Here is a 15764-nt window from a genome sequence, read left to right on the forward strand (position 1 = left end):
TAAGTTGTATATTTCACAAGTTTATCCTTTCTTTCCCTTGTAGTTGAAACTGTAATGATCATACTTAATATGAGAGGATGACAAGATTAATAGGTTGTTTGGTTAGCCTGGAGAAGGTCATCTTGGTGATAACCTAGTTTTGGTGATGTTACTCCGATGTAGCATAATTGTTGTATGTATGTTTGACTGACAATTACAAATATTTTTCATACAATTGTTTATTTGTGTAATATATATATATATATATATGGGTTATAATTACGCCGGTATAACTTTTACCAAGTGCTACACCACTCAATAACTTTATATTAAATGTGAATTTTGTAAATCCAACTGTTAAATTGAAAGTTCATATCACTTTATATGTGTATATCAAATTTTGTTAAAATTGAACAATAATTTGAAGGTGATCAAAGTGTTCATATTTTAGTATATTTTGAAATGAATATATTACGTCAATTTTGTTTTTATAAAAATGAAGTATCAAATCATCTTGGATTAATATTAAATTTTGTATATATAATCTAAGTGATATGAACTTTCAATCTAACGGTTGGATTTACAAAATTCGCATTTAATATAAAGTTATTGAGTAGTGTAACACTTAGTAAAAGTTACACCGGTGTTATTATAATCCCCTCATATATATATATATATATATATATATATATATATATATATATATATGTATGTAACCTCGCAAGGAGATTTATGTTTTCTAGTTGATGAGTAGGAATTGTTTTTATGTTTTTTGTCCTATACATATATTGATGAGTAGTAAGTTCTGTAACTTGTTTATAATTACAAAATAGTCCTTATATTTAATAGTTTTAAATAATATAAATTATTCCTAATTTTGCAATACCAAATATACTCATGTTAAGTGACCCTTCCCATTACTCTCCTCTCTATTAGTCACCAACTTCTGTGAAGGAGCTTTACCAACAATGCCCTCAAGATCAATGATCTCACTCTCCACATCAGAATCCTCTTTAGAACTCGAAACAAGTTATATTATTAAATTCAATAATAAAAAATTAATATTTCATCCATATATCACATTTTATACTATTTCATGTTAGAATTATATATATATATATATATATATATATATATAAGTGTGTAAAGTCGCATTCTTTTATAAATATTGTAGACTATAGGGTACAAAGTATAATGAATAATATAATAACGTAACAATCTTTGGGTTTATTTTCTTTTATTATTAAATTTAAACTAGCAACGTTGCTTGTACATGGGTTTGCAACTGTCATTTTGGTTGTGCACAACTACCTTCCACGGTACTCAATTTCTCTTTCCATGTGTCATGTGAATGTGATTATACTCACTTTTCTCAAGTTCAAAGTTTCATTAAAAAAAAAAACATATAAAAGCTTATACATTTTTTGTTCTTGGTAAGAATAAATAATATTAACTTTAAAAGACATTCCGCTGTAAATAGTTTATGTAATATTGATTTTTACCAGTTGATTTTAATGCAAAAAAGAAATGAAATCCATTTAATACGAACTGTACTGTATTTCTTTACATAAAGAAAGAAGCATGAATTGATGTTTTTCTTTTTATATATTATTATTACTAAGAAGAAAGAGACACTTTGTAACTATTTATTTTTTTAAAATAAATAAAAATAAATCATAAAGTGGTTACTTAAGTCTTAAAATAAATAAGTGATTCGAAGAAAAAAAGAAAGTACATTGAGAGAGAAGAATAGTTTAAACATATGAATAAAATAAAACATGATAAAAATGGAGATCGAAGCGTTACAAAAAGGAATATTTTTTATATAACTATATAGATTCCTCTTTTAAGTAAATATTGAATGCATGGAATATATTTTTGACAGAGCAAGGATTTACTACTTGCTATTGCTAATGCCAATGAACTCATATCATATTTGGTTAATTACAAATACTTAAATGCAATGAGATGTCCATAATTTACGTGAAAAATTAAAGGCAATCAATTTTATATCATAATATATAGTGATAAAGAGATATTCCGTATTTTATTATTAAAAAAGTAAAAGAGATAATCAAAATGAGTAGTTAATCAGAGATTCATGTAAGAGTAAAAAAAGAATAAAAATTTAAAAATAAAGATAATTAGAAAAATAATGTAAAGTAATTATTAAAAGAATAAGATACTCCAAAAAAGTTGTGTACATAAAAATATACTATTGTTTTTATATATATATATTTTTTATAGATATAGGAGTTTTAAATAAGTTTTTATTCCTTTAAAAATATGATATCTTTTAGTTTTGAATTTTATAAAATTTTATTCATTTTTAATTTTTCAAACTTACAAACAAAATTGTGTCTTAAATCAATGCGGAAAACTAAAGTTACAACATTTTTTAAATATAGAAATTAAAATAAATATTTTTATAAAACTAAAACAAAAACAGTAGTGCTTTAAATACTAAAAATATATTAAATCATATGAAATATAACGGAAGTTTATTGAAAATAATTTAATACGTAATCATTTTCACAATAAATATTATTATATTATTATCTCTGTCTCTTAATGATTATATTTTAATATTTTTATACATAGATTAAGAAATACTATAAATGTATCACTTTTTGTTAAAATTTTATTAAAATAATTCATTTCATCAATAAACACATTATTTTTAATAACCCCAAGCGTGTGGTTTAGCGGTAGAGATTGATTCACGCTTAAGCAAGATCAGGGGTTCGAGTCATGCCTTGTGTATGTAGCCGCGTTAAATCTTGAGGCCAACTATCCCACCATTTGAGGTGTCTCCAACGTAATGAGAAAATTAGTCACTGCTATCATTATTTTTAATTGTGATAATTAAATAATTTATGAAAAGATAAGTTATAATTTTTTAATTAATAATATATTAAAAAGTGAAAAAATATCATTTCTTCTTACAACATTTTTTAAATGTTAAAGCTTTACCGTGAGAAGAAGTGATTATAATTTAATTATTTATCATTATAGTATTTAATGTGATTAATTATCTATAAATATGTAATTAGATAAAAGTGTAAAATTTTCTAACTTGAAACGATATTAAAATTAAATTCTCAACAAAACATTGCAAAGAAAAGAACATTATGAATGCTTATCATTAGGGCAAAAGCCAAACACTACGTGTCTTGCTTGTGACTCGACTCACCTAAGTTTCTGTCACGGGATAATTAATGTTACTCAACAAATAATCTCCCCCTTAACAATTGTTCTCACTGAAAATGGAACACACGAGCACTTATTATTAGGCCATAAGCTAGTTAGGATGCAACTTTTTCTACTTTAAGTGTAGCAGTCCAAGCACCATGTGTATCGATTATGATTCAATTTACCTAAGTCTTCGTCATGAGACAATTGATGTTACCAACAAACAAATATGATCCAATAAAAAAAGAATATACTAATAATATGACAGTGACGGATCTAAAAATTTCAGATAGTAAAAGTAATAATTATTTATATATTTATAGTATTAAAAATTTTATATATAACTTTTAAAAGTATAAATATTTTATCATAATTATTTTTTACAAGCTTTTATATTTATGATTACGATTAAGGATGAAAATAACTTCAGTCAAACTATGTTATATTATAATTTAGTATGTTTGAACCAAACCTTTTTTTAAAATACATATCTTAAATATAACTTATTTATCTATCAAAGACATTTTTTAAATGTTTGGTTAGAAGTACAAATCCTAAAAATATACTTTATAATAATTTAATACTAATAAAAATATAAAAATAAATATATTAAATGAAAAATTAAGTTTAATTTATTTATAATATAAACATATTTTCAATATCTAATATAATATTTTAGATGATAATTTATTTCAAAATATATTTTATAATAAAAACTCTAAATAGAACATAAATCTTTCAATCTTTCCCATTTTGATTTTTTAATCAACATATACAATCTTACAATCTTTACTATTTTAATTTTTTTTTAATCAATGTATACATAAATAAAAAGCACAAAAGGTAACATATATGCTGTAAATTTTATAAACTTTTTTAAAAAATTAATTCATTATTAAGAAATATTCTTTATCACATATGAGAACTAATCTCCTTCAAAAATTTGATAAATATCAAATAAATAAACACCTTTTTTAAATTAATATTTTATACATATGATAACTTAAATATATTTATTTATTTTATTAGAATATAACTTTTATTTGTAAAAATATATTATTTTTTGGATTATATATATATATATATAATTATAATTATTTCTTTGACTAACTTTTCATTTCTTATTTTATCTAGAATATAATATAATTACTTAAAAAGTTAAATGTGAGAAATAATGTCTATATATCATGTAGGGAAAGAAATATTTATTGCCTTTTAATTTTTAAAAATAAAAAATAATAAAGTAGGTATTGGTTAGTTATTAAAAGAGTGTAAAAATGTTACTAATAGCTAGAGAAAAGATATTAAAAAGATTTAAACTTTCTAATTTTTCTTAAAAGAATTAAAAGGTATAATAATTCAACTTAAAATAGAAAAAAATAAAACAGTTAAAAGAAGGTTTTCCTTTTATATATCGATATAAAATTAATTATTTTAAAGAAGAAGATAAAATCTTATTTTGTAAAAGCAAAGTTTAGGGCCCACATAGGTATTTAATATTTATTGAGATTGGAAATGAATTTAGAAACGAAAAATAAAAGGTTAAAAAGAAGCATAAAGGGAAAGGTGAGCGATGAAGTTTAGGAAGAAATAGTGGTAAGAAAAAAGAAAGAAATAATTAGCGGGTAAGCAAAAAAAAAGTGAAAAGGGAAAACGTGTAAGGCACAATGGCAGTGTGGCGGTAGTAATGTAATGGTTTTGTCACGGAAACTATGGTCTATGGGGCGGGTTAGATCTTGGTCACTCACTGCCTTGTGAATTGTGATTGTTTGTGAATGCTATTGCTACGTTCCCTCTCTCTCTCTTTCTCTATATAAGTCCCTTCTCTTCTCTCATTCCTCTCAGATCTCTCTCTCTTCCCCTCAATCTCTCTAACCAGGTAAATTTCACAAACACTCTCTTTCTCTTCTTCTGCCCTTTCCCCCTTTCAATTTTTCTTTTTTCTGCTTACCCATTTTACCTTTCGTCCTTCTCCTTCGCTTTCCCCTTCTGGGTCTTTTTTTTTATTTATTATTATTATTATTTTTTTTTTATCATTCCTGCATGTTTGTTTGCGGACTCTGAGTGGGTGGATCTCTTGTTTTGGCTGCTTTCGTGTGAATCATGCTGTTAGATCTGGTGCCTGAATTTATTATGCGGGGATTCGGCTTACGTGATTTGTCTATTGTTTCGTATGTTTTGTGTGTGCTTGTCTGAACTAGTGTTTCAATAATTTATATTTAGCCATTTGTATTTTCCTTGCTAATATTATCTGGATCTGTTTGCCTTTCCATGATTCTTTTTTTTTTGTTGAAAATTATAGATCTTTTTCTGCGGTGATTATACTTGTGATTTCTCAAAATTCGCGTGTTGTGTAATGTTATGTATGTGAGGACTTTGGATGGATTTTTGTGTGGTGTTTTTGATTTTTTAGGTTTGGATCTTGGTATGGTATGGTAACTACTAAGGTGGGTCTAGTAGTTGAGTTGGAGCAGAATGCTTGGGGTCTTGGGATCTTATGTTTGAAATCTGATGTATTCATTGAAATTGTGATGGATAAAAAAAATGGTGTGGTGTGGTTGGTTGCGTTGTTGACTGGTAGTGGTAACGAATGTTTTGAGATTGAATTTGGCAATATGCGTTGTTTATGTGTTGTTTTGAGTTTGGGAATTTTGTGTGACGCAGGGTGCTTGTGAGAAATTAAAAAAAAAATATGGTGAAGATTTGCTGCATTGGAGCTGGCTATGTTGGTGGTCCAACCATGGCCGTGATTGCCTTGAAGTGTCCTGAGATTGAGGTGGCTGTGGTGGACATTTCCACGCCGCGAATCAGTGCGTGGAACAGTGACCACCTCCCTATATACGAGCCTGGCCTTGATGATGTGGTGAAGCAGTGTAGGGGGAAGAATCTGTTCTTCAGCACTGATGTGGAGAAGCATGTTGCCGAGGCTGACATAGTCTTTGTGTCGGTGAACACGCCGACAAAGACTCAGGGCCTTGGAGCCGGCAAGGCTGCCGATCTAACATACTGGGAGAGTGCTGCCAGGATGATCGCTGATGTTTCCAAGTCAGACAAGATCGTGGTTGAGAAATCAACGGTGCCGGTGAAAACAGCCGAGGCAATTGAGAGGATTCTGACTCACAATAGGAAGGGCATCAATTTCACAATTCTATCAAACCCAGAGTTCCTTGCTGAGGGTACAGCAATTGCAGATTTGTTTAAGCCTGATAGAGTCCTCATTGGAGGCAGGGAAACCCCAGAGGGTCAAAAGGCTATTCATGCTTTGAGAGATGTTTATGCTCATTGGGTTCCTGTGGACAGAATCCTTTGCACCAATTTGTGGTCTGCTGAACTCTCAAAGCTTGCTGCCAATGCTTTCTTGGCTCAGAGGATCTCCTCTGTGAATGCCATGTCAGCACTTTGTGAGGCAACTGGTGCTGATGTCTCACAGGTTTCCCACTCAATTGGCACAGACTCAAGAATTGGACCAAAGTTCTTGAATGCTAGTGTTGGTTTTGGTGGATCATGCTTCCAGAAGGACATATTGAACCTGGTCTATATCTGTGAGTGCAATGGCCTTCCTGAGGTGGCCAATTACTGGAAACAGGTGATCAAGGTGAATGACTACCAGAAAAACCGGTTTGTGAACCGGGTGGTGTCGTCCATGTTCAACACAGTCTCAGGGAAGAAGATTGCAATTCTGGGGTTTGCTTTCAAGAAGGACACTGGTGACACTAGGGAAACCCCAGCAATTGATGTGTGCAAGGGGCTTTTGGGGGACAAGGCTAAGTTGAGCATATATGATCCTCAGGTTTCTGAAGATCAAATCTTGAGGGATCTTGCAATGAAGAAGTTTGATTGGGACCACCCTGCACATCTTCAGCCATTGAGTCCAACTTCCAACAAGCAACAAATATCTGTGGTTTGGGATGCATATGAGGCAATCAAGGATGCACATGGTATTTGCATTATGACTGAGTGGGATGAGTTCAAGAACCTTGATTACAAAAAGGTTTATGACAACATGCAGAAGCCTGCATTCGTTTTTGATGGCCGCAATGTTGTGGATGTTAAAAAGCTGAGGGAAATTGGTTTCATTGTTTACTCCATTGGCAAGCCTCTAGATGCATGGCTCAAGGACATGCCTGCAGTGGCATAAAGGAAAAGAAGCACAAGCTAGAGTTGAATTTGTTGGTTTTTCAGAGAGAATGCACCCATCCTCATATATTATCATGCTATTCTTAATATAGTTTAGATTTCTGTTGCTGTTTTCTTTTAAATGTTACTTTTATTTGATCAGGTTTTATCCCAAGTTAGAGAGCTTCATTGCCTAAGTGTTGTCTTTAGCTCGCTAAGAATCCTTATTTGTTGACCTGGTTTAATGTAATAAATGAGTACTGAGGGAAATTTTATACGACGGATATCATTTCTTTTATGTTCCTTTTGTTACTTTCTATGGACTACAATGTTTTTTTATTCACTCTCTCTGCCTTCGTTTTTTCTATCTATTTAATATTCACACTCAAATACTTCTGAACATCCTCTTGCTTCGAAAGACGTAGTAGTGCATAAATAAAGAATCTATCCAAGGTAAGAAAAGCTTGGTAGAAATTTATTAAGAACATTATACTTGTTGCATATATATGTTACACATTGTATTTGTATATCATGTTTAGTTGCACAAAATGAACACAATTTTTTATGCTCCAGTACAAACTTCTTAATTTTTAAACTTGTAGTTTTTGTAGTAACACTAGTCTTCCGTGATAATTGAGTCTTTATCATAACCTATGATTATTTGGATAAATTTCTTAAGAAATATTGAAGGGATAAATGAACTATTTTTTATAAATTAAAATTAATTTTAAAGAAGTTAAACGAGAAAAATTTTATAAATTAACTTATGTGTAAATTAACTTTAGTGCATAGAAAAGCTTGATTTATTTTATTATCTTATGCTTTTTATAAACATTTATTAAAAACATTATTCAAATATAACCTATATATTCTAGCTTTTGCAGTTTCAAACATGGCGGTAATATAACCATTTTACATTCGTTTGGCTTTTCGTTATTACTCTTATATTCTAACATTATATCAATAAAATTCTCTTGAGAAATGAAAAATGTTGTCTAGATCAGGTTTTTGTCGTTGGGAGCTATAGAGAGATGAATCTCTAGAAACTAAATTATATTAATAGACCACGTGTGGCTTGTGGGTTTTTATAATATTTTCGTTGTGATGATTGAGGAATGTCGTGAATTTCAGAGTCACCGTACCCTCTTTTTTCCCATACATTCCTTTCATAGAAACTCTTTAGTTTTAGTTTTATTTTTATTACACAACGAGTACTTTAAAAATATCTTAGGGAAATGATGGGAGATATTTTGTCCTTTTCTTTTCTTTAGAATAAAGAGTTTCTTCATTTGCTCATTTCTTTGCTGGTCTTAAAATGTATGATTTATTTTTTAAAAAATTCAGATAATGAATTCTTTTAATTAAAGAGAAGATGAAAGAAATAATAAGCAAAAGTTAACTTCTTGTAACACTGAAATTTCATTGAAATTCGTTAATTTTACTAATTTAATTGATTGTGATTATTATTTAATTGTTATAAAATTTCAAAAATTAAATTTTTTTTATGAGTTTAGATGTTTAAGGATTGTTTAGATCTTAGGTTAAAGTTAATTAAACTTTATAAATTTATTTTCTTAAGAAAATTAGAAAGAAGTTAGAGGGAGAAGTCTTAGAGCGAAAAAAATTTTCTTCTTCTAATTCCACAAGAGTGTTATAGAATCTTTCCCTAGAGTAATTGAATAGCTACATCAAGATTCAAAGCTTCTAAAGCTAAAAATCAGAGTAAGAAGTTGTCGCACAAGAGTTTGGCGTTGTTAGACTTTCTTCCATCTTCTACCTTTTCCCTTGTGATTGGAGTTAAGGGAAGTTTATTGTTTGATAATTTTTGAATTGTTGCTATTGTTTCTCTGCTTGAATTCATCATTTTATAACTTTATCTTGAATTGAGAGGTGAAATGAAGTTGAGTTTTGAGTTTTGGATGTTTATGCTCTCTCAGAAGAAAATGGTGATCTTTGACCCTTTTAATGATTGCATATTGATTATATTGCTGAAATGGAACTAGTAGTGATGTGTAGTTATGTTTCCTTATGTTGTATGCTGGGTTGATGTAACACCTATTTTTACAGTTCTTAAATTTAATACGAAATATATATTTCTTATAAATTATTAACAAAATTATAACATTAATAATATTTTACATAAAGACAAAGAAGATTTTGTGAACTTATATATATATAGTTAGCTCATGTTTACATCACATACCATTCTAAAATATTTACAATAACATACTTATCTACATACTATATATTTTCTACTTCTACTTTAATATTTACATTGGTGATGGAAATAAATTTACAATTGGATTAACATGGTTGGCGAGTGGTAAAAAGAAAGTTACTATAATAGGCCTATCAATGGATATTCTTGGCCAGAAAAAAATAAATAAATGAAGATAATCCTATGTCTTGAAACATGACAGAATTGTAAACAACATTCACATTCCAATTCTCTCTAGGAAACCACATTCCAATTCTCTCCAGGAAAGACAGTAGAAATGACAACTATAAAAGGATATGGTATTTAATTTTAAAACAAAGAAAAATAAGGAGTGAGAACAATTATCCAATAATTATCAGTAATTAAATAAAATACATAGAAATATTTTTAACCAATATTAAGTGAATATATTAGTCCTTCTTGTTATAATAAAAATTTGAATTATTTTAGTAGTGACTAGTCAGGATAAATAAACATTATCATAATATCAAAATAACAAAATGATATTTTACCTTAAGTTCTTTACTCATTTAAATCCCCAGAGTCAAACATTCAACTACAAATTAATTCAAATTTTTATTCTTATGACCATAGATTAACACTATCTTTATAATGAATAATGATATAAGATAAGATTAAGAAAAATTTAACAATACTAGATTATAGTTAGAGAAAGAAAATAATTAAGTTAAATAAATTAAAATATTTTTAATTATTTAGATTTTATTATAACAGTTTACAAAATGGGATGTATTAAAGAATATTAATCCAGTAAATGATAGTTATAAACATCATAAAATAATTAAATAACATAAACTAGAAACACCTCATTAATTATTTAGAGTAAAAGGTATTATAGATTAAATAAGTAAATGAGGGTAAAGACACCTCACTAAGTAAAAATACATAAATATTACATAAAATAAACAAATATAATAGTACATAAAATCTAAAAAGATAAAAGTCTCTTCCCCCTTACCTTAGAAATGTAGAATTATCGAGAGTTAACGGCTAAATTTTTTTCTTCTCACTTTCCTATTCTCTCTTTCTTTTTTCTTTTCTTTCTTATCAAAACTCTCTCTCTCTCTTTTCTTACTGATGGTCCCCCTTTTGGCCTATTTATAGGCAAATTTTGTAATGATTACCTAATTAATTTTTAATAAAAACTTTTTTCCCTTTTTCATTTGATCTCAATTATACCATTATATTTCTAGTTACTAAGAGATAAACACCAATTAGAGGATAAGGTTCGCACAATGCAACAGATTTTATCTGTTGCAGCTTTTTTTAAAATAAAATTATTATTATTATTATTATTATTATTATTATTACTTATATCAAACATTTAACATAATTAAAATATTATTCTGAAAAATATTATGAATAAGATTTTAAAATTTTTATAATGTAATTAAATATTATATAATTCAATTTTAGTTCATTGAAAATATTGTAATAAAAATTTTAATATATTAAAATTATATAAAAAATTTGTACTTAATCTCTATTTGTTTTAAAATATGGTAAGTAAAAATTTAAACAACTATTTTAAGAATACGATAATAATAATAAAATTGAGAATATTATAATATTGTATCAGAAATTTAGAATATTACAGTTGAGGCCGATATTTAGGTGATGGGAGCCAAATTGTGATTCTACTAAGTGCAAAATTGCCATCACGTCGGGAGGGCAATTTCATGGCATCAACTATTAGACAAAGCAATAGCTCTCTATCTCATTAATGTTAGGCACAAGATTGGTAGTACCAAGGGTGAGTCAATTAAGAGCTCTCTGACTTGTCCACATTGAGTGTGGATTGAATGGTGTCAAACATGATTTATTCTGAGCTCTCGAACTTGGTGACATTGGCCTAAGATGAGCGGCATTGAGCATTATTAGGTCACTAGCTCTTTTTCTAGACAACACTAAGCATAGATTTGTATTACCGAGTATGGGTCAAGTATAGGTTTTTTGCCTAAATGACATCAGGCATGAATTTTTCGATGCTCAACATGGGGTACTTAGACACACCTTGTCACGTTCATACTGAGTGTAAGTGAAATGGTGTTGGGTGTGGACGACGAGCCAAAGACTCTCTGCCTCCTCAACGCTGGACGTTGACTAAATAGCATCGAGTGTGGCTTTGATGAATGAAAATCTTAGTTTAGTTTATATAAAATGTCGGATCATGATGATAGATGCTTCTTATGTTAATGTTTTGAGTTGAGTATGTAACGACTTGTCATAACCGCTACATTCAACGGAATCCCTACCACTAGTAGTGGAAACTAGAGCATTGAAGATAAAATGAGAGAACATGTTATACAGAGACACACACACACACACACACACACACAGACATATATATATATATATATATATATATATATATATATATATATGTGAATATAAAAGTAAAACACTTACACTAATATAAACAAGATATATACAAAAGTATATAGTAATTCTAAAATAATCTTATGTCCTGGTGCCGGTCGAACACAACTATACAAGTTAAATGTAGTAGTCCCGCCATCAACAAAAGATCACACCACCTGTCAACAACAATTCCTCAAGCCTAATCCTAATCTACTGCCATATAACATAATCATTGTAGTCCAAATCACAATGAAAACAAAGGGTAAGCTAGAGTTCAAATATATGTAAGTATAGAAAATAATTTTATAATATACAACATCACACCACAACCATACATGAAGGCTACATCACTTCAAACAAATATGTATCTCACCCAAAATCATGTTACACAAGACATCAACCATGCATATGAACACACACCTTGACACTCATCATATGCAAATACATCAACCAATGCATCGTCACACATTCACCTATGGAGATCTCCTAACAACATGAACAATCTAAGTGATTTCCAACCTACCAAACCAACCCAATCGTTTTTACGCTTGAAGCGTTGGCTCAATCACAACAAAATGGGATACCAATCCCTCCTCTAATTTCTTGGGTTTTATCACTTACATTAGGAAAGTCCAATTTCACCATTAAGAATAGTACAACTGGGTATAGGCTTACCACAACCTTAGCATGCATTACCAAGTAACATGAAATTCGCCCACTGATTATCCTCAAGGAACCACGAAACCTTTCCTGGTACTTGGTTAAGGGTTGTAGCCTTTGACCTCTACCTTACTCAACCACTAACTAAGGACCTAGAGGAGATTCAACACACTTTAAAAACCCACTCCAAGAGTCACACCTACTCAAGGAGAGTTTTCCAACAGTGGCTTGCCCGAGCACTACTCCAAGATTCCCTATGTGGGATCTTTAGTTTTCAAAACAATTTCCTCTCCTCAAGTTCTAAGGTAGCCAACATGCTTTAATGTCATACCGCATTAACAACATCCACACCTCATGCATACATTAACTATATACATCACATCCAGTCAATGCATATAGAGATCAACAACAACATCATCCATACATAGCATATCATTGCTCTCCAACTTATACATCATACAATTATATAACATACATATGCTCACCATCATCCAACACCATACAATCATCCCCATATGTCATATTCAATCAACATATGTAGAACAATCATCATACACCATACAACATGCAATAAAATATGATAATTTACTCATGTTGATCATACAAATTCACCAAAACACCCTTTATCATTCAAACATCTCGTGCCTGGGTGCAACATACCTCATGCCTAGTGCCAATGAGGCAAGAAGCTCTTTGTCTCGCTCTCGCTCGATGCCATCCAAATTGTGCATGATGTGATTGAGGTGGAGATTCTGTAATATTCTAAATTTATGATATAACATTCTCAATTTAATATTATATATATATATATATTTTTAAAAAATAATATTTCTTTTAAATTTTAGTTACCTTATTTAAAATAAATAAAATTGGCTATATTATAGTTATAGTTCACATTTTTAGAATAATATTTTAATCATCATGTATATATAAATAAATAAATAAATAAATAAATAAATATATATATAATTATATTTAAATAAACATATATATAAATATATATATATATATATATATATATATGACATCCAATAATATTATAAATATTTATAATATTATAATTATATAAAAAACTATCTATTATAATGTATATAATAACTTATATATTTTAATAAGTAATTAAATATATTTGTATAATTAAATAATGAAAGTGAGGTATTACGTATGACGTATGTGCTTAGGTGTAGATAATATGAATGGTGTACGTGTAATATGTGTGCAGTGAAAGATGGGTGGAGAATGGTATACGTGTATGTGACATGTGAATAGGAATAAATAAATAAGAATATGAGGGCAGTGAAATGATGAATAAGATAAATATGAATATAAATAAGTACAGCAGTAGATAATGCATAATGTATAAATGTGTAGAGTAATTATTGAACAGCACAGAGGTTACGCATGATCTTACGTAATCCAGGGGGTATTACACCTCTATAAATAGGAGTAACTATTGAAACGTTCGAGCATTGTGAAAGGAAGCGAGAACGTAAAAAGAGAAGTACGTGAAAAAGAAAGACACTATTTTAGAAAGAATTTTATATCTCTACTAAGGTAAGCGGGAGGAGAACTTTATCTTTTTAAAATTTTATATACTACTATATTTATTTATTTATGTTATATTTTATGTATATTTAGTTAGTGAGGTGTTCCTAACCTCATTTATTTGCTTAATCTATGATTTTTTTTTTTCATAATAATTATTAAGGTGTTCATATTTTATGTTGTTTAATTATTTTATAATGATTGTCATTTTTATTTATATGACTGATACTTTTAATATATTCTTTTTACGTAAATATATTTTATCATCAACTATAATATAATTTTTATATCTTTGACTCGTCTTGTTGGTATTTCTTCATGTATTTATGAAGATAAATATTATTCTATGGCAAGATAAAATTTGAATTATTTGTAGCTGGAGGTTTGACCTTGGGGATTTAAATGAGTAAAGAATGAAGGTGAAATATCTTATTGTTGGTTAAGGTGAAATATCCTTTTGTTGGTAGATATTATAATAATGCTCATTTATCCTGACTAGTCACTACAAGTATAATTCAAATTTTAATGTTAATTATCATTAATATTTTTTTTAGTATTAATTATTGCTACGCATGTTATGTGATTTTATAAATATTTATTTGAAAATTGTTCTCACTCCTTATGTTTCTTGTGTAATATAATCATAAAACTAATTAAATAAATATAGATGGATGTTCCAGCAATTCCAGCTCCTTTTCCATCAGTAATTTCTGCAGTCTTCTCTGGCACAACATGGAGTGTTGATGCTGTAGCCAACTCAGTTGCTTTTAATGGAGTAACTGTATCTTCATTCACTTTTTCTCCAAATCAAGAAATTCCAACCGTGATAGATGGACCCATAGTTGTTACTTTTTACTTACCTCCAGCAAATCATGTGAATCCTATTGTAAATTTGTTTCAACCACCCATGTAAATATTATAATAGGAGTAGAAAAAGAAACTATGATATGTAAATAGGCACGTATTGTAAATGTTTTCAATAATATGTAATATATATGTAAAAGTAAGCAACTACGCACGTAGTGGTAAATATTTATGGTATGATATGATGTATAATATTATTACTATACATGTGTTTTCTAGCTAGAAATATTATTTATATATATATATACGTATATTACTGAGATTAATATTAATACGACTAGGCGTTACAGATTCCCTGGGACCTCGTGTCTAATGTGGCAAAACCAACACCAGGTCTTATATCAGGTAGAGAGTCTCTACCTAACTCACACTTGACATCACCTCAACATCGTCCAACATCACTAAGTCAGAGACTTTCCTTTACTTGCATGCCCGATGCCATTCAAACTATGCCCAACACTATCTCAACCTAAGACGAGTCTCTCACCTCACACTCGATGCAACCGATCCTCCACCTGGTGTGATCGAGACAGAGGCCTCTAACTGCACTCGACACCATGAAGGCATGCCCAACATGATTGTGATTTCTACACAATCCAAATCATGAAATTGCCCCAAGCACTTGAAAATTGGAAAACCACCTATATGCATTACAACAAACCTTATATATACATAATACACAACACATTTGCAACAAAAAGCAACACATGCAACAATAAATTAAGTAAATCACCTAATGATAACAACACATCATATACTGTTAGCTCATGATAATGGTATATGTCTGGAGCTATCATTAGGAAGACTC

The 15764-nt window shown here is 29.2% G+C and overlaps 1 protein-coding gene across 1 annotated transcript; it reads left to right on the forward strand.

The window, feature by feature from the left end:
- Positions 1-4808: 4808 nt before the first annotated feature.
- Positions 4809-7585, forward strand: LOC109791770 (UDP-glucose 6-dehydrogenase 4). Its single transcript, XM_020351119.3, has 2 exons — positions 4809-5050; positions 5836-7585. The coding sequence occupies exon 2, from the start codon at positions 5864-5866 to the stop codon at positions 7307-7309; it is 1446 nt and encodes a 481-aa protein (XP_020206708.1). The 5' UTR covers positions 4809-5050; positions 5836-5863; the 3' UTR covers positions 7310-7585.
- The last annotated feature ends 8179 nt before the right edge of the window (positions 7586-15764 follow it).

Source organism: Cajanus cajan, chromosome 11 (genome assembly GCF_000230855.2).
Source record: "Cajanus cajan strain Asha chromosome 11, NIPB_CcT2T_4, whole genome shotgun sequence".
Lineage (NCBI taxonomy): Eukaryota > Viridiplantae > Streptophyta > Magnoliopsida > Fabales > Fabaceae > Cajanus > Cajanus cajan.